The 20,412-nt window shown below is 33.3% G+C and overlaps 1 protein-coding gene across 3 annotated transcripts in view; it reads right to left on the bottom strand.

Annotated features, from left to right (window-relative positions):
* BRWD1 (bromodomain and WD repeat domain containing 1) overlaps window positions 1-20,412 on the bottom strand; it is a 157,974-nt gene that overhangs the window by 83,785 nt on the left and 53,777 nt on the right. For all 3 annotated transcript variants that reach the window (XR_012473975.1, XM_074213861.1, XM_074213862.1), the window contains 7 exons: window positions 10,954-11,104; window positions 10,486-10,620; window positions 7,372-7,500; window positions 6,886-7,111; window positions 4,989-5,177; window positions 1,364-1,547; window positions 85-178 (listed from right to left, as the gene is read on the bottom strand). Coding sequence is in view for 2 of the 3 variants with exons in the window: in XM_074213861.1 (XP_074069962.1) it covers window positions 85-178; window positions 1,364-1,547; window positions 4,989-5,177; window positions 6,886-7,111; window positions 7,372-7,500; window positions 10,486-10,620; window positions 10,954-11,104 (1,108 nt within the window). In the remaining variant the exon portion in view is untranslated. The remainder of the gene's footprint in view (window positions 1-84; window positions 179-1,363; window positions 1,548-4,988; window positions 5,178-6,885; window positions 7,112-7,371; window positions 7,501-10,485; window positions 10,621-10,953; window positions 11,105-20,412) is intronic.

The raw sequence follows: 20,412 nt of genomic DNA, 5'->3' as shown, positions 1-20,412 counted from the left end.
AATGCGAAGTTTCACACAAATTTGAATTTATAAATTTCCATCTTATTTCATCCTCAGAAAATAGAATATAACTGTATAACATACCTTTTGAGTTAATTGAAGAGGTTTCTTTTTCCTTTCTGTTATATAAAGATTTTTCTCCTCTTCACCCTTTCCAATCCTATAATCTTCCAGCTTTCTGTAAGAGTTATCAAAATTTAGTTTTAGTATTACGGAAATTGAATAGAAGTCAAATTGAAAATTTTTTTTTAAAAACCAAAAATTCAAAATATCAAGACATTACTTTTTCAGACAGAGAAGAAACATACTATTCTTTTGTCTTCTAATTGTCCTTGATTACAAAGATCAAGAAATTCTATATACAAAGGCTTTTTAAACTATCAGCAGACAACAAAATTAGACTCTTCTCCATTAATTTCTGAAGAACATATTTCTTTTTCCCCCATGGAAAAAAACTCTCCAAATAATATGGGAAAAGAAAAATAAATCCTACTTAATGAAGCTGTGATCTCTCCTTGCAATATTTACTGATGTTGTTATAAAATACTATAATTCCATATTATTCGTTCTGATTAATTATATATTCCACCAGTATAAATTAAAAAAATGAAATGAATAGATCATTTCATCTGAAAGGCAAGAAAATAGAAATGAATGAAGTTAACAAATTACTGCTTTATAGAAGCTTATTAAGATCAAAGGAATAGCTAGACCATCTGTCCTTACACTAAGTGTTCCCATTCTATCATTCACTGGATATATTTTACTTTCAGAATGGAAACATTTAAACTTTGACAATTCTATATATCCTGAAATAATAAAGTATTAAAAAAATTTCAAATCCAGGTTTTTAAAAGTACCCTTTCACTTGAGAGTTCTGTTTTCAACTTTGGAAATATCTTTAAAAATAAAATTAATTTCCATGTTTTTAAAGGAATTTCAAAATAAAATTATGAAAACATTTATTTGGCATATACATGAAAAGGATTTATGGTTTCAGTAAAATGTGGAATTTATGGTATAAGAATTCCCTCCACTAACACAGATAGCAACTCATCTGGTATAAGAGAGTTCTAAATAGTTGCCTGTGGTACACACCAAACCAAACAATTAGCATATTGCCTGTTTAACTACAGCTGTATATTCATCCAATGTCTTTTGTAGGATATAGCTATAAAAACACTAATCTTAAGGTTGAACTGTAAAAGTAAATATTCCAAAAACATAATTAGGTAATTATATTACATTATCTTATTTAAAACACACAATGTACATGTACACATGGACCCTAAGTTAAAAAGAAAAATATACACATATACATATATTCCCTAAAACAATGTAACACATTAAAATTTTAACAAACCGAAATATACTCAGCGGCACTTCTGGCACAACCACTCTTCGTTTCCAAGCTTGCAGATCACGTTCTGTGGCAATCTGACTACGTGGAGCATTCTGATGCATCTGACGAACACCTTCAACTTGCCCACTACGACGCAAACCAATATTCGGAGGAGACTGGACATCTAAACTTAGTCTTCTAAAACCTAGAACGAATGTATTAAATGAAAAAAAAAAATGTGCCAAGTACTTTATCAGTAAAATAATTATGATAAATAGAAATTTTCTATAGAAAATCATGCCACTGTTGTTTAGGGAGGGACACAGGGAGATGTTTTTAGATGGCCAGACTTAAAAGTGAGAAAGATTTAGGTTCAACCCACCATTTGATGCTTTTTAGTTGTAAATCATGAGTAAAGGACTCTCTTATTCTCTGACTGTTCAATCTGAACTTTATTTAAAGTTATTTAAGAAGGGGTAAACTATATTAAACTTCCTCACAGGGCTGGTTTATACATCTGACAAATTTTAAAGGACTATATGTAAATGTCACTATCTGTAAGTTTCTGAGAAGGTGTAAGGTTAGGAGGCAAAAACACATATCATAAAGAGCACTGGACATGAGAAGACCTGGGTTCCAATTCTAGCCTTGCTACCTGGGAAATCTAGGTAAAACCTTTTAAATTTGATGACCCTCAATTCTTCTCTCCTCATGTGTTCTTTTCACAAAATCTTTCCTTTCCTCTAAGATGGAACTTAAGAAGCCTTTCCTTATGCCCTCAATTGATAGTACCATCTTTCAAAACAATTGTCTTTAACTACTTTGTATTTGTTCTCTTTTTTGAAGAGGTAGTGCAAAATAGTGGCTAGAGCTAACCTCAAAGTCAGGAAGGCTTGGATTCAAGGCCTGTCTGACATAAGGGTCACATCCTGCCATATCATCTCTCAGCTGTCAATAACTAAGTAGTAGAAAAGACTGTAACTTCCACTAACAGAAGGATTTTCTTCATCTATAAGCTCCCTATGCCAATGAAATCATAGCTGGGGTCACTATCTCCTTTTCCCCTTTGTATTTTTTCTATATAAAGACTTAAGACTCCCCTACAATCTTTAAATCTTCATTCTTCATATATAGATGACCACCACTTACCACAGTACTCTATGCACACGGGAAGCACTTAATAAATGCTTAATTATGGCTAATGAATCTGCAAAATAATTAAGTTGGACTATATTACCTCAGAGGCCAGATCTAAGTATATGAACCTTCATCAAGAAGAATGGATGAAAGAAAAAGATACAGACCAGATAAAGTTTGTATTAACCATCTCTGGTATTTTACTTCTTAATATTTAAACTTATGAGAATTGACATAAATCTATACTAATCATTGTCAAAAGAAGAGTGGTCAAAAACCCCCCCCAAAATAAAGTTTTCAAAAAATGAAACTTTAGTCATCTCAAAGTATTCAAAATCAGAAATAATTAATTATTTGCATCAACTTGGTTCAAATCTCTAATGGATCTGTAATTTGACAATAGAGTAATCCACTGATACAGGTAGTAATCTAATCTATCTATATAATCTAATCTAATTATTTGCAATTTCTTGTCCGTGTTTTCATGTAAACTTCCCTAAAGGATCCATACCTTATGGATAAGATAACATTTTATAGTCAGCCACAAAAATTGGCAAAAATGGTAAAAATGAAAAATCTCAATGTTGATAGAAAAATGGGGGAAAAGGGTTTGCTAATTTGCTACTGAAGAAGCTAGGAATTGTCCTTCCTCTTTTTTTTTTTGGCTTTAGAATGTTATGTACATTATATGATGTTCAACTATGATGAATTTGCTCAGCAATACAATGATCAAAAGCAACTAGAGATCTTGTGATGCAAAGTACATTGAGAGAAGAAACTATGGAGTCTGCAGACCAAAGCATATTATTTTCAATTTTTAAAACGATTTATGATCCCCCCCCCCAATGGCTTTTTCCTTTTTTGTAGAAGAACAGGCAAACTCCCTTTACCAAGATAGATCTGCTACTGTCTGTGAGAGTTTTGGAGAATTGTTTGGTGACAATGAGATATGGTCCAGGGCCAGAATTTTTCAGCGATGGCTCATGAACCTAGGTTTTTTTGACTCTGACATCAGCCCTCTGTCAGTCTACTGTCCCTTAGATCATGTGAGAGAATCCTGTTTTAAAGCATTACTTTTAATTACTGATCCAGGTTAAGCATATAATGTCATCAGATTATTAGTACATTAATCAAAGTAAGCTTAATAGTTTATCTTAATGGTCTAGAATTTTTTCTTGGTAAAATGTTGTAACACATTTTAAAAAATATAAAAACTATAGATTATACTTTCAGAAAATTATTAAGCAGAGCAAAACAATAAGAGTGTTTATGATTCTATTGCAGCTTGATTGATTTCACGATTTTTATTTCCTTAAGAGTGAGAAAGTATTTTTTAAATTTATTTAGCAGTATCAAGGCTTAGTAACATTTTTCAAATTCAAATTTCAAATTCTAAAATTTCTCTCTTTAAGTTTTCTATAAATTACAGGGATTTGCTCTAATAGCTAACAAGGCTATGACTTCATAATTAGCCAATAAGATAATAAATTTTCACTCCTAGTGATGATCAACCTTGATGAACCTTCTTCACTCCATCAATAATCAGGGACAATTTTATGGGATCTGTGATGGACAATACCATCTGTGTCCAGAGAATGAACTGTGGAATTTAAATGAAGACCAAAGCTTATTTTTAAAAGTTGTTTTATGTATTACATAATTTTGCTATTTCTAATATTTTCTTTCTTCCTTTTGGATCTATTTATTCTTTCATAACATATTCAATTTTGATCTATGCATATCATGTATGCAAATGTAAAGACTATATCAGATTGTCTTATGTTGGGGGGAGGAAAGGGAGGGAGGAAAAAAGTGTAAAATCAGAATTTTGCAAAAAAAAATTGGTAGAAATTACCATCATATGTTAATTGGAAAACAAATAAAATATTTATGTAATGAAAAAAATTTTTCATCCCTGATTTACTCCTGATATCTAAAAGGAATCTAGTAAGTCAATGCTGTTCAACAATTTTCCAGTAGCTATCACTGTCCTATATGATAAATTCCACATTGAAATTTGTCATTAGATTGTTTTAAAAACTTCAAAGTGTACAAAACTGGTCTGAATAAAACGACAAAACAACTAGCATTGTAGATTTACTTTTAAAAGGATTCTTTCAAATTAACATGTGCTGTTCCACATAAGGAATAATAATGTGAAACCGAGAATTTTAATTAGTGTAAAATGCTCATCACCCACATTTAAAAACATTTGGAAATAAAATAAACCCACTGCTCAACAGGCAAAAATTGTTATCGAAGAACAAAATCTTTTGAATATCTTTGAAAATGCTCACTCAAATAACATTTTATTAGTTAATTTTAATTGAAATCTACTACAGGTACTTAGTGGATTCATTTCAGGATATATATTGAGAATTCAACCCTTCTTTTCAACAACTATGTAATGAAGGCTTTTCAATGTGGATCAACTTATCAGAAAATAAACTGCCTTTGTTTCAATTTTACTGTGTGTGTGTATATATAAATTTGTTCTTATGCTTATTACCTCTTCTTGGTGTTTCTTCTCCATCTGGAAAATCATTTCGAAACACATCTTGATTAGCTCCTGTCCTCTGATCTTGCTGTTGCTGTAACTGTCTTATCATTCCATCAAGAACAACCCTGGCTTCTGGGTTTTGTTCATCCAGATCATTGGTATGTTGGCTTATTATCTGTTCAATGACCTCTCCATCACCTTGCAGGTACAATGAGAAAGAACTGTTAATAATGTTAATAGAAAAAAAGAATTTGTTTAATAGACCCTAAAGACTAAATAACGAAAACCTATAGCATTTCAAATTATCTTAAGCTACACAAATTCCAACAATTTATCAAAGGATACAGTTTTTTAATAAAACGAAACCATCAGACTCAATGAAGTAGAAAAAAAAATGACCCAAATCACTCATAAGAGAAACATAAGTTGATAAAATGACTTGGGGGCTTCATTTCACACCCTCCAAACCGTATAAGATAAAAGAAAAGAATAATATTGGAAAGAGTGTAATAAGAGATGAACACTTTGGTGGAGTTGTAAATTAATCTAAATGTTCTGAAAAGAAATTGAAATTATGTTAGGAAAAGTTACTATTCACATCATTAACCCAAAATTCATTACTGTTCTTTACTTACCTCAATTTCACTTCTAGGAAAATACCTCCCAATGACCCAAATGATATAGAAAAAAAAAACCTTAGAATTTAAAGGGCAGCTAAGCAGAGCAGTAGAAAGAGCACTGGTCCTGGAGTCAGGAAGACCCGAGTTGAAAACTGGCCTTGGACACATAGCTGTGTGACCATGGGAAAGTCACTTAACCCCATTGCCTTGCAACGACCCCCCCCCAAAAAAAGTTAAAGAAAAATAACTAATACATCAAAAAATTTATGCTACTACTTTTTGTAGTAGCAAATACCTGAAGACAAAGTAGATATCCAGATAGAAGAATGGCCAAAAAAAAAAAGGGTATAGTATTATAGATATATTGTGGTTAATGAATATATTGTTGTGCTATAATAAATGATGAATATGTTGACTATGCAGAAGCAGGGGAAGATATGAACTAATGAAAAATGATGTAAGCAAGAACCTGGTAAGCCATCTAATATATATTTAAGTAACAAAATAAATTAAAACTGAACACTGTCAAAATGACCAAGCCTAGTCCGGAAGAAGACTGTTCTTTGCTGACGTGGGGAATGATGGATATAGAATGTGTCTATGTCAGTATTTTTGGATATATTGTTTAGTTTTACTTTTTCTTTCTTTTTTATTCTTTGTTATAAATAATTGGGGGGGGATTCACTGGGAAATGCAAAATTGGACATGCAAAACCCTTAAAAGTATGGATTAAATTTCTATTATTTGTTTTTGAGATAGTCAAAAGACAAGTAACTTCCCTATTATCTGCAAAGTTGAAATTTAAACTTTAAAAGACAGAAGGTTTATTATTTCTCAAACCAATTAATTTTTTAGAAATCCAAATGCATCCTGATTGAGTAGAAAGGAAAGATGCAATTCATAGAACAGGAAAGACAGGTGGCATAGTGGAACAGAGGACTGAATTTAGAGTCAAGAGTTCAAATCTTGTCTTAGATATTTAGTAATAATTTTGTGATCCTGGCCTTTAAGATAAAGAGGTGGAAGACAGAAAGACCTTGACTGAGTTTATAAGCAACTTCAGACACATAAGTAGTGTGACCTGGACAAGCCACCTAGCCTACTTGATTCAGTTTCCTCACCTTTAAATAAGGATAATTAAGAGCAACCTCAGCATTGTTATGAGGAACAAATGAGATAATTATTCATAAAGCATTTTCCACATCTTAAAGCTTTATATAAATGTTGGAAAGGAAGACAGAAAGAAAAGAGTAAGGTTATTTAAAAAAGAAGTCTTTTTATCTTACTTGTTGCCACATATCCAAGCTGTGGAACCAAATGTTCATCTGCAGAGTTCTCTCGACCTGGTACTAATCTTTGAAATTTAGTTGGGTGAGGATTACCATCTACATCTACCAAAAATGGAGGAGGCATAAGATGAGGTGCCTGTTGGGTCTGTTCATCTAAGACATAATTATTTGAATCACGAATCAGTGGTCGATAGTCAGTGTGAAAAAACATCTGATCAGGAATCTAGAGAAAAAAAGATTTTCATTTTGGCATGTAATGAAAGGGCATGAGCCTGAACAATAAAAAAGTTTAATCACAAACATCAATACAAAAAATTCTCCAAAAATTAATAACATCACTTTCTAGAAACAAACTGCAAAATATGAAGTTAAAAAAAAAAAGAATACTTTGAATGTCTTAGGAGTAATGGAGTATCAGAAAATCTAAGCTCATATGACTATAATTCTATTAAAAAATTATTCTGTATATAAATTTTAAGTGACCTTCTCATAGGGTTTGCTGCATCCAAATCCAAATATAAGCAGATGTCCATGAGAATCTGTACAAGCAAAATGTTGTCCATCTGATGAAAATTTACAGTCAAATACAGCTCCATGTCCTTGTCCTTCAATCTAGAAAATACAAGTTGACAAATAATTTCATCTAACATTGCTTTTTCAATTAAAATTTTTCAAGTTTTGAACTACTCTTTGGAAGATTAAGAAAAAGTTTTACTTAAATGTTATTATTATTCAATTTGTATTTTCAAACAAAATATAGAATTATGAAGTTTCAAAGCACCTTAATCGTTAATGGAGATCAGTTTAAGTTTTTAGAAATAAATTATTTTTACATTGTTATTAAAAAACTACCCTCCCTGATCATAAAGCAATTCTAGAGAAGAATATCTAGTAAAGAAAAAAAATTTGAAAAATAAAGTGACATGATCTAATTCACACATTAAGAAGATAACTTTGGTAGCAGAATAGTAGTGGAATTGGAATAGGGAGAAACAAGAAGCAGAGAAAACTGATGCAAACTGGAATGGTCCAGGCATGAGGTAATGAAGGAATACACCAAATAGTTTCAAAGAGGAAATAAGTGGGCATATATATGAGATAATATTATTATTATTATTAATATTATTTATTATTTTAGGTTTTTGCAAGGTAAATGGGGTTAAGTGGCTTGGTGCTCTATCCACTGTGCCACCTAGCCGCTCCCTATATGAGATATTATGAAGTAAAATCAACACACTTTGTATGTTGAGTAGTTGAGGCTGAGAGAGGAGTGAAGTCCATACAGTTACAGGACTCAAGACAACTGGTTCAGTTGCACTATTAACTCTAAAAAAAATTCAAAGTCTCATAGTTTACACAAATATCTACTCCTTTAAAGGTAGAGTCTTCTTATAGTAGGCTTTCCCCAAGGCAACTGAGTGATGATGAACATAAGTAATATAAAGATAGTTATTATTGTTACTATTAATATTATTTATTATTAAATCTAAATTGCTATGAAAGTAAACTGAGTGGTGATGAAATTCCCCAGTAGAACTTGGGAGATTTAAATTGCCAGGCAGAAAGACCCAACATAACTAACTGAAAGACCTAAAACACAATGATCGTCAAATTCTTAATTTTTTTAGTTTTTTTTTTGTGAAGCAATGGGATTAAGTAGCTTGCCCAAGGCCACACAGCAAGGTAATTATTAAATGTCTGAGATCAGATTTGAATCCAGGTACTCCTGACTCCAGGGCCAGTGCTTTATCCACTGCGCCACCTAGCTGCCCCAACAATTTACTCTTTAATCTCCCAGTAATGAGGAAAGCAATAGCTATCCCCAGAGGCATTAATAAAGCATCTCAGAAGGATGAAGTCCAATCCAGTGTCATCTCTGAGCAGGCCCAAAATCCATTTAAAGGAGCTGATTACATTTCAATTCTGCAGGAGTAAGTTTAGGTTCCTTACTGGAATAAAATGAAACACTCTTATGAACTTAAGTAATTCACCAGTTACAAAAACATAACAAAACAAAACAAAAAAAGAACACACAAAAGGATGCATTTTTTCTTAGCAAGAGGACTTTCAATAAAGAGAAGAAATGAGAACACTTCCATTGCCAAGGTGCCCAACCTGATCCACCACCAAGCATCACAGGAACTACTACAGCTTCTTTTTGGGTGACCAGTAATATCATTTACTATCATGAGCTAATTAAGTTTGCAAGATGGATTCAATACCTTTTAAGGAAAAACTAGCCTAACTTACCTTAGGAGAAGGGTTTGGATATTGTTCTTACTATCAAGGATAAGAGGAGGAATACAAAGAAAAAAAAGGTGAAACATGCTACTTTTAATAACTTGGGGGTACCTAAAAATATGTAAAAGTCAAATGAAACTCAGTCTTATCTGAAATAGACAAAAGTGAACTAAATGCATGCAAAGAATTTGCAACTCAATAAGGAATGTGAGGAAGGGAGTTGGGGGGAGGGGGTTAAGAGATCATGGTAGGGGATTCTCTATTTTTCTGGCTCTCTATTAGCACTTCCAGACCGTCCCTCAAGCATGACAATAATCTATCCTGTTTATCAAGATCATGGTAGCTATTATCTAAAGACTCTTAGGCAATTTTCCTTCCTCAGTAAAATCAGTACTTGAATCATAGGTTTTCTCTCCTCCCCAGCTCCCAACCTTTACACTAGAGCTCCACGTCTGACACTTCTCTCCACTGCTTCAGCAAGTCGACTATATTTTACTAAATCTCAACCTGGGATTACTTCATATGTTGCAGTTCATTCTTTCTCAGTTCTTTGTCTCTCTTAATTTCATAATACATTATATTACTCAAAAAAATCCTCACGTATTGGATTTTTCTTCAATTCCTATTTACACGTAGTTGAAAGGAGCTGGAGGAAAATCAGAAATTATGCTAATTGGGACTACGACTACATGCTGTTACCTAATCTCACCTGGGTCCTCACTTCAGCAAGGCAAGCCTTTTTACCTTCTTAAAAGACTCACTACCCCAAATACCACAGAAATACTTTCAAACCATTTTTCCCAATAGAAAAATTTCCCATGTTTTGCGGGGGATTTTTTTGCCTCTACTCACCCCTTAGTATCTCAGTTTGAGAACCTTGTCTCATATTTAACTGAAAAAACTGAGCCCCTCACACAACCTCTCCTTTCTCTGCTCTTCATCTCATAACAGTCTAATATCTTCCCCCTCTAATCTCAATGACTCTTGTCTCACATTATCCTTGTGAAAAAAAATTTCCAACAAGAGCTTTCCTATAAAGAGTGAACAGAATGAGCACCAGCATTTGACTAATCCAGCCATAATTTTAGAATGGTAAGAACCTATCTCTATAGTTAGACTGAAATACAGATATGCCAGGCAAGAAAATGTTTTGATTAAATATACTTCAAAGTTTTCACCAAAACAATAATAATGTAAAAAAACCATACATCAGTTGAGGGAGGGAAGTATTTAGATTTCAATAAAGATATTTTGATATTTTAATTAATTAAAACAAAAACATGCAAATACATAGCTCTGGTAGAAGAAGTTATAAAGTTAATTTTTTGTTATCATAGATGGTTAAAAAAATCTTACCATATTGAAGTAATGTTTTGTCTTAATGCCTTTTGTAATATCCCATATAAATATATTTCCATCATGACCTGCAGATAGCATAATTCTGGAATCAAAGGGATGTGTCTCCAAAACAAATACTTCGTCTGTATGTCCCTTTATTGAATATTCAAACCAATATATTAAAGAGTTTTTCAAGTTTAAAGATTTTAACAATTTTAATAGTGTTCATTTCTGTTTTACTTTTACAAAGTTGACATTAAGGAAATAATAAATGTAAAAATCTGTTATAGAACATAATTGCTATTAACTATAACATGTATATTCATGTATATGAAAATAAAAATCCCAACCCTTCAAAGAATTGTCTTTACCTAGCTTTCTATTACATTTCCTCTAATTTATATAAAATCAACATTATTAAAATCTAAAAAGTTGATTTACATTAGATTATTTTGACATTTAAAACAAGATTCAAAATTCACATACCACCAAGTTATGAAGCAACTGTCCAGTATGAGAATTCCATACTTTGAGTACATGGTCATTTACAGCAGTGACAACCAAGGTATCATTCCTGTTCCAAGCTATCATTGTTACTTTGGGTTTCATAAATTTCTCTTCTTCTGAACAAGAGTCACTAATAAAAGTCAAATATATCACTTATAAATATTCATTTAGATAATAAAATAATACTATAATGTATACTTTTAAACTAGCAGTAAAATAACTAAAGAAATTCAAGAAAGGCTTACACTTAATACAGTATAACAGAAAATTCAGTTTTATCAACTACTAATAATCATAGTTTGGCAAAAGTCTTGACGAAGCAAGATGAGGCGAAAATTAATAAGAATAGCTAGTATTTATATAGTCAATTAAGCCTTGCTAACTGCCTTACAAATATTATCTCAATTTAGTCCAACAATCCTAGAAGTTATGTATTACTACTATAGGTGGCTTAGGTTAAATTTGAACTCAGGTCTTCCTTACTCCAAGTCTAAGACTATTCACTATGCCACCTAGGAAATTATATCTTCCCTTTTTCCTTTTAAGGTTTTAGTCATCTATGCTTATCTTCAAGGGCTCCAAAAAAAAAAATTTCTTCATAGTTGACAGCCTTTGAGAAATACAACATAAAGATAACATTAACAAGTTATAACCACATACAGGTAACATTAACAAGTTTAACAAAAATTGGTTTCAACTTATTGCACCTTTAGAATTTATATAGCACACTCTTTGAATGACATTAGATTTCGTTTTACAAAACACCTTCCTCAAAACAATAGAAGCAGGGGGTGGTTGCAGCACAAAAAAACAGTCTTTATTTTTAGGGAGGAAAATACTAGAAATTACAAATGGTCACAAAGCTATTAATAAGCAGAAGCAAAATCAAGGTCTCTGATTCCAAAGATTCCTTCTTGCTACATCATACTTTCTTGTATTCCTAGATCAATTTTCTCTTTGCAATGATCTCTAGCATCTCATTTCCACCATTATAAGGATGACTGAGCTGGGCTAAGGTCCATAAAATTTAAAAATCCCCAGAGTTTTAACAGGGCTGTGTGATGATCTAGGACCAGGGATAAATACAGACAGATGAACCATATGCCAGAACAATAATTTTAATGTTGATGAACCAGTTATTTCCAAGAGTGACCTAACCACTTCTCTGCTTTCTTACAATAGGGATCCCTTAGTAGAATAGCTCATGTTATAATGTCTACCTCAGAGTACCACAGTAGAGTATCATTGAAAACAAAAAAAGAATGAATGTATCCTATGGAGTTCAGAAAAAGGTTAGACTACTCAAGTACATAGGTTGGCTTCAGATGTTAGTAGGCTAAATACCTGAGTAGCCTTATTTTAAATAAGGAGTAAAGATGACCTTTTCTTCTCATATAGTGACTTATGAAAGCAGAAGATGTTAAGATAGTAGATTCCATCCAGATAAATTAAACTGATCAAGGTGAGAACACCTCCAAAAGGTTTTTTTTATAGTTCTAAAAGTAACAGTATTGCCTCTTATCCCAGATTAAAAAGTACTATCATGGGTGAAAAGGTTTTGAAATTTCTCAACGTGAGGTTCTCTGTTATGTGTACAGTAGCTCAGGTGCCCACCTGAACTTGACAAGAGCAACACAAAACCCCGTATCTTGAATCTAACAGAAAAATTTCAACAGTTGGAGATATAAGCAAAGAAGGTAATTATCAGCATACCTTGAAGGAAATTGAAGAGGCATGCTGTTGGTCTCAGAAATTTGCTTCATAAGCTAGGTATTTTCTTAAGGATTGACAAATGAGCCCCGGAATACTACATTCTCAAACCAGAAGCAGTACCATCTAGGCTAATGGAGCTATTCCGCTCTCCTAGAACCAGGTTAACTCAAGTCTGCAAGGGGCATGCACCACTCTTCCCAAGGAAGGTTAAAGTATGCAGGTCAATAACATTCTAACCTTGGGCAGCAAGACAGCCACCAACAGGGAGTTTCCATCAGGGAGGCAACTGAAGAATAGAGTGAAGACTGGATAATGGCCAAGATAAGAACCAATTAGAAGTTATTTTCAAGAAGGGTCCTGGGTAATGTAATTGGAAGGGCACATTAGTCATTCACAAACAAGATCACCTGGAAGACATCAGCAACCGTAAGAAATACCTCTTTACAGCTTGGACACTGACTAGAACCTCTTGCATATTATGTAACAATGCTTTTAGTAAATATATATCTGAATGTTCACTTGCTGTTTATAATCCAAAAATCAAATATGTGAGTCTATTACATTTTTCAAGGAAATAATTTTGATGCTTAAATGGGAAAGAACTTGGTAGAACACATCTCTAGGGTACTATGCTAGGAAGACACTGAATACAGTCCTGAAAATAAACTAGGTTCTAAGCAGTAGCCTCATTAGGTATAGAGATATTCTACTAGCACCACTTTCTAGAAATGACAGCTGCCTCCACACCACAATAAAGAACAGAAAGACTTTAAGGTCAAAAATAAGAGGGAAAAAGAAACAAAAGCTTTATGGTGAGATCATAAGCCTTTTAAAAGCAAAAGGCTATTACTCACAAATGAGTTCTAGCCTTCAAAGCAGTCACAATTATAGATTACTATTCCAATGATGGAATTTTTCCCCATCATTGCCTAAATTTTGCAACACCTGTAAAAACTGCCTTCAAATTAATACCTGAAAAAAAGGTATTATTATGCTATATTTGGCTATCTTTTACTTACCATAAATTGTTGAAAATTATTTTTCCATTAAAAATATTTGTAATTAAAAAATTTTAAACTGCAAACACTCAGCATATTCAAAATATGAAACCAGAAAGAAGACTGTCAAACACAGACATGTTCTCAGATTAAGCCTCTAAAAATTTCAGGACCACCATACTTCTTTTTAAGATATGAAATATTTGCTTAAGCAATAGCATGGCACAATATATAAGGGGGAAGGCTTAGAATCAGAAAACTTTTGAGTTCAAAAGACCAAAGACTATTACCCTTAATTTAAAAAAAAAAATCGATTATCTTATTATATTATTTTACTATCTCTTATACTTTATTTTTTTTTCCTTAGGGCTATGATTTCTCTCTCATCATTCAAATTAGATCAATGTATACCATGGAAACAATGTAAAGACTAACAGAATGCCTTCTGTGGGGGTGGGGAGGGAAGCAAGACTGGGGGGGGATTGTAAAATTCAAAATAAATAAATTTTTTTAAAAAAAGGATACTTGAGTTCAAATCCTACCTGACATAAACTTCCTCTGTTACTAAGAGGCACTAGCAGCATGGGGAGAAAATGAAATTAGAAGAAGCCTCACTGTAGGAAATGCAACCTGAGTTCAGGTTTGAGGTGATAAAATGCACTCAAGACATGGAGGACAGTCAGGGAAAAGTTTCAAAGACAGTGATGCATGTTATGGAAGGTATAGTAGAGAAAGCTAGTATAGGAAGCAAAGTAATATATAAGAAAGCAAGAAAGCAATATTACATGGTTTTAGTACCAGGGTAGGTGTGTTGACAACAGGCAGCATATTTCAGGAAAGCAGAACTACCACTACCATTACTACTAGAATGAGCACCTTGATTGTCTCCCTCAGAGCTTGATGAATACAACCCAGGACCTTGAAACCAAGAGTCTTGATAATAGCAAAGCTACCAAAACAGTAGCCATGGCTAGCACTCTGTGGAAATACAGCCCAGCATCTGTTCATACAGGTGCTAAAGCAACTAAAGGTCCAGGGAAAAAAGTACTTGCCAAAAAAGTCCTTGACCCAATCAAATAATTCCACATCAGAAACTAAGAATTTTATTGGCAGAAATGACATTAAAGTAGTGGCATTATCATCTGCTTTTATCCTTCACCTCAAAGCCTATGAGACCACTCCATTTGACTTGGAGTTCTTCTGTTTTCCCCGTTAGGATGTGATCTCCTTGAGAACTAAGATTTTTAATCTATTTTTATCCCGAGAACTTTGTATAAATATAAAAGATTTGTATAAATATAAAAGATTATTACTTGCATTTAAAGAATTAATTCATTCATTGATTGGGTCAATATTTCATAATAGAGGACATGATGGAGACATGAAAGACTTATTTAAATGACTAAAGGAAATATCTGAGTATTAATCAACAGGAGATAAAGAGTCATTCTAGCAATTGAGAAGGAAATGGTCAAATCTGTACTTTTCTTAAAAAAAATCATCTTGGCAACTATGTATAGGATGGAATGAAGTGCAGAGATTTGAGAAAATACGTATTAGAAGACTATTCCAATAGTCTAGGTGAAAGATAATGCAGATGTAAACTAGGGTGAGAATCATGTATGGATAAGAGGAATACCATGAATTTAATTAACAAAACGTGGCAATTAATTAGATTTGTAGATTCAAAGACATTTGAAAAGTCATGGCGCATACTAAAATTAAGAACCTCAGTGAACGAAAGGATGGTGGTGTCCTCCACAACCATAATGAAGTTAGAAAGATATGTGAGTAATAGGTGAGGAAGAGAGCAATCTGTTGTAATAGACTGGAAAGGATGAAAAATGTACAAGAGGCTGGCTGGCCCTGATGAAGAGAGAAAGATATTCTTTTATTATATATATAATGTATATGTATATGTGTATATATATATATATATATATACACACACACACACATATGTATATATATACACACATACACATATAATATTTTAATTTCTTTTACATATTATAAGTTATTGCATATGTGTTATCTATATATTAAAGAGAAAACAGTGGGAGATAATATAAAAATATTTTCAGAGATTGAACATGAGGGAAAAAGAGGGAGCTCTCAACAACTAAACTACTCTCCCAGAAAAGTACTGAGGCAAATTCCTCTGGACTGTAGGGGGGACAGGAAGAGAGCAAGAAGAGGATGATGTGATGAGATAATTTAGAAGAAAACAGAAGATATTAAAAACAATACAGTTCTATGAGGAGTGTGAACCAATTAGGAAGACAATCAAGGAGAACAAAGCAAATATATAAATATACATATATATTTATATAAAAACAATCCATAACATGAAAAATATATTATAATAAAGTGTAAATAATATACATATAATAAAAGAAATGTCTTTTCTCTTCACCAGAGCCAGCCTTTATCTTTTTCTTGCTGAATTACAAAACCAGCTGAGATAAGCTAATGAATTTGTAAGACTTCCCCTACCATTACACAGGTGGCATGGTAAATAAATGCAACAGATATGGCAGATGGCAAGAAATAAGTGGCAATAAAATTGTAAACTGTCCAGTAGTTTTTTATCTGCAACACAGTATCTACAAGAATTAGCTATGGCAATGAAATTTTAGCTACAATGTTAATATATGCTTAGAAAACATCAATAGCATCCCTCTTCAAAATTCATATGCCTCACTCTGACCCTAGCTTTGGCAAGTTATATTGAACTTGGATGAAAAGTACACAAGTACATTCTTAGAAACATTGTTGACTTTTTAGGATAACATTATTTAGAAGGCTATGCATGACATGATGGAATTTAATGGCCATAGTAACCAAGAAAATATAAAATCATATCCTTAAATCTTCAATGGTAAAATAAGGGAAAAAAAGATGGGTGGGAATAGAGCATAATAAGAGTTTTAAGATTATGCACAATTATTAATTAACCGTAAGTATGTGATACATAGGAATTTCAACATATATAAGATGGAATTTTTTTTCTTTATCTCCTAGAGCCAACCAAATCAAATGAACAAGATTTCAGCTGAGATTATTTTTCCTTTGTTCTAAACCATTCTTCTACACAATCAAAAAAACATTTCTAAATGAAATGAAAGCATTATGAAATCTCTGGCAAGAACTTTTTCAATCAATAAGTTAACTGGCATTTTTTAAGCTCTTACTATGTGACAGGCACTGTGCTAATAAGGTCTGAAGATGCAAAGAAATAAAAAAAAAAGTAGTCCCAGTTTTCATGGAGGACACATTCTAACAAGGAAGACAGATGGAAATAACTATAAGCAAACAAAACATATAAAGGATAAACTGGGGATAATCTCATAGGAAGACATTAATATAAAAATCAGGGAAAGGCTTAATTTTAATTTTATATTGAAAGTGAGACTTCAACTGAGATTTTTATGAAAGGTAGAAATGTAGGAAGCGGTAAGAGGATATGAAAGGCTTTATAAGACAGGGATTATCTATGTGATCCTAAAGGCAAAAAAAGAACCACTGGAGTTTACAAAAAAGATCACACCAGAATTTCAGATATTGAACGAGAACAGTATAAAGGAAGAGAGATTTGATTCACTGAGACAAATCAATTGACAACTGATGTCATGCCAAAGTGGTTGAAATTTCAGAGAAGAGAAGGAGGCAGGACTTGATAAATGATTAGATATGTTAGATGAACAGATCTAGGATGCAACCTGGGGCCCCAGTCTCAGGAAAAGGAGTTATACTGTTAGAGCAGAGTATGGACTCTCCTCATGGTTCCAGAGCAGAGGGGAATGCTTGGGGTCATTCACAGACCAGAGCACAGATCAAGAGAGTAGTCAGAGTCTATTATTAGACCTGGGAGGGTGTCCCTGAAAACAGCTGCAAAAACCATCAAAAATTTGGGACAGTACACCCTCTAACCCAGAAGCAGAGTCTCCGGAGATAAAACTAAGTCATAAGCTGGGGAAATGAGCAAACAACAGAAGAAAAAAAATCCAACCAGAGACAATTACTTTGGTTCTATGGGGGATCAAAATACACACTCAGAAGATAAGGTAAAAGCTTCTGTAGCTAAAGTCTCCAAGAAAAATACAAATTGGTCTCAGGCTCTGGAAGAACACAAAAAAAGACTTTGAAAACCAAGTAAGGGAGATAAGAGGAAAAATTGGGAAGAGAAATGACAGCAATGCAGGAAAATAATGAAAACCAAGTCAGCAGCTTAGTGAAGGAGATACAAAAAAAAAAAAAAAACTGAAGAAAATAACAATTTAAAAACCAGTTTGGATCTAATGAAAAAAGTAGTCCAAAAGGTCAACGAGGGGAAGAATGCCTTAAAAAGAATTGACCAAATGGAAAAGGAGAAAATAATTCCTTCAAATGTAGAATGGAGTTAGGGAAAATGGATGACTTTGTGAGCATCAGGAAATAATAAAAACCAAATAAAAACTAGGAAAAAAATGTGAAATATCTCATTGGAAAAACAATTGACCTGGAAAACAGATCCAGAAAAGATCATTTAAAAATTATTGAAAGTCATGACAAAAATAAAAGACCTTAGTCTTCATTTTTCAAAAAATTCTCCAGAAAACTGACGTTCTCCTAGAAGCAGAAGATAAAATAGAAATTGAAAGAATAGAATCCTCCGATCACCTCCTGAAAGAGATCCCAAAATGAAAACTTCCAGGATTATAGCCAAATCTTCAGAATTCACAAGCCTAGGAGAAAATATTACAAGCAACCAGAAAGAAACAATTCAAAAATCATGGAGAATAACCCATGACTTAGCAGTTTCTGCATTAAGGGCTCATAGGGCTTAGAATATAATATTCCAGAAGAAAAAAGAGCTTAGATTACAGCTGAGAAATCAACTACTCAGCAAAACTAAACATAGCCTTTCAGGGGAAAAGATGGATAGTCAATGAAAAAGGGGACTTTCAAACTTTCGGATGAACAGAAAAGACTGATCTTCAAGTATAGGACTCAGGTGAAATATATGAAGAATGGATAGAAAGAGCAAATTATTAGGGACTTAATGATGTTGAGCTGTTTGTATTCCTATATGGGAAGACAACACTGATTAACTCCCAGGAACATTCTTTTATAATGGAATGGAAAAGGGGGAGGAAGGTGAGGGGGAATGAGTGAGCCTTTACCCTCATCACAAGAGGCTCAAAGAGGAAACAGAGAGGAACACACTCAATTGGGTATGGAAATCCATCTTACCTTAAAGGAAATTAGGAGAGGGAAGGGATGGGAGAAATGGGACGGGGAAGGGTGTATAGATGAAAGAAGAGAGGCAAGACAGTGGGAGAGGGTAGTCAGATATAACACACTTTTGAAGAGGGGCAGGATGAAAAGAGAGAGAGAACAGAGTAAATGGAGAGGGGGAGAATAGAGCAAGCAACTGTGGGAAAAAATTTTGAAGTAATTTTCCTGATAGACTTTTTTTTTAGGGTTTTTTTTGGCGAGGCAAATGAGATTAAGTAGCTTGCCCAAGGCCACACAGCTAGATAATTATTAAGTGTCTGAGACCAGATTTGAACCCAGGTACTCCTGAATCCAGGGCTGGTGCTTTATCCACTACACCACCTAGCCGCCCCTCTGATAGACTTTTGATAAAGAGCTAATGATGCCAATACAGACTGAAGTACACTTTTTTCCTCTAGTTTTTTGTGAGATTTTTCTTTCTGTGTGGGAGGGATTATGCCTACTTTTACAACAAGATTATTGTTAGTAACATATTGTTTTAAGGCTATTTACACCAAGTAAGGTTATTTACACCAATCTACACCAAGTAACTTGCTTTCTCAATGGGGGAATGGGGTACAAAAGAGAGAATTTGAAACTCAAAGTTTTGGAAGTAAATGTTGAAATGTGCTTCTGCAAGTAGCTGGGATAAAAGTTTAAAAATAAAATAAAAACATGTTAAAGGCTGCAGAGAGGTCAGGAAGGATGATAAATAAGAAAATGTCTTAGATTGGGCTTAATAAAGATAAAATTAATAGTAACTTTGGAGAGAGTTGTTTGGAAAGCAAATGATGTAAGTCAGAAGTCAGATTTCAGAGTGTTAAGAGGCAGTAAAAAGGAAGTGGAGACACTGACACTAGACAGTCTTCCTCAAGAAGTTAAATCTTGAAAGAGAAGAGAAATATAGGATGTCATCTGGGATTAAGTGAGGATTTTTTTTTGAAAATGGGGAGATGTGGGTATGTTTGTAAGCAGTGAGGAAATGACCAATAAAGAGACTGAAGATCAATGAAATAATTAGAATCAAAGGGGAAATTGGAGTGGAGTGAGGAGGAACTTCTGTTGGAAAAGATGAAAATAGGATCACCTGTGTATGTAAAGGGCTTAAGGAGAAGGCCATCTTTTCATGTGAAACAGGATCAATGGAGATAGGAGTAGCAAGGTATCTTTGAATGATGGGAAATGAAGAGGAGAGATGAGGCAGTTCAGCAAATGACCAAAATTTTTCAGTGAAATATGAATTAAAATTCTTAGCTGAGAGGATAGATGAAGGGAAGAGCCATAGCCATGGGAGGTTTGAAGAGGAATGAAAAGGACTGGAGAAATTGCTCTAGTGAGCAGGCAAAACCTGAACTGATTAGGAAGGCGCAAAAGGATTATCTTAAGGCAAGGGCCTAATTGAGACATATAACAGAAAAGTTGTAATGGATCCAGCCTAGATTTTTTTATTCAGCAGCATGTGAGTAGG

This window comes from Macrotis lagotis, chromosome 1 (genome assembly GCF_037893015.1).
Source record: "Macrotis lagotis isolate mMagLag1 chromosome 1, bilby.v1.9.chrom.fasta, whole genome shotgun sequence".
Taxonomy (NCBI): Eukaryota; Metazoa; Chordata; class Mammalia; order Peramelemorphia; family Peramelidae; genus Macrotis; species Macrotis lagotis.
Note: the sequence above shows the minus strand (reverse complement) of the source record. Positions and strands in the feature narration are given on the sequence as shown.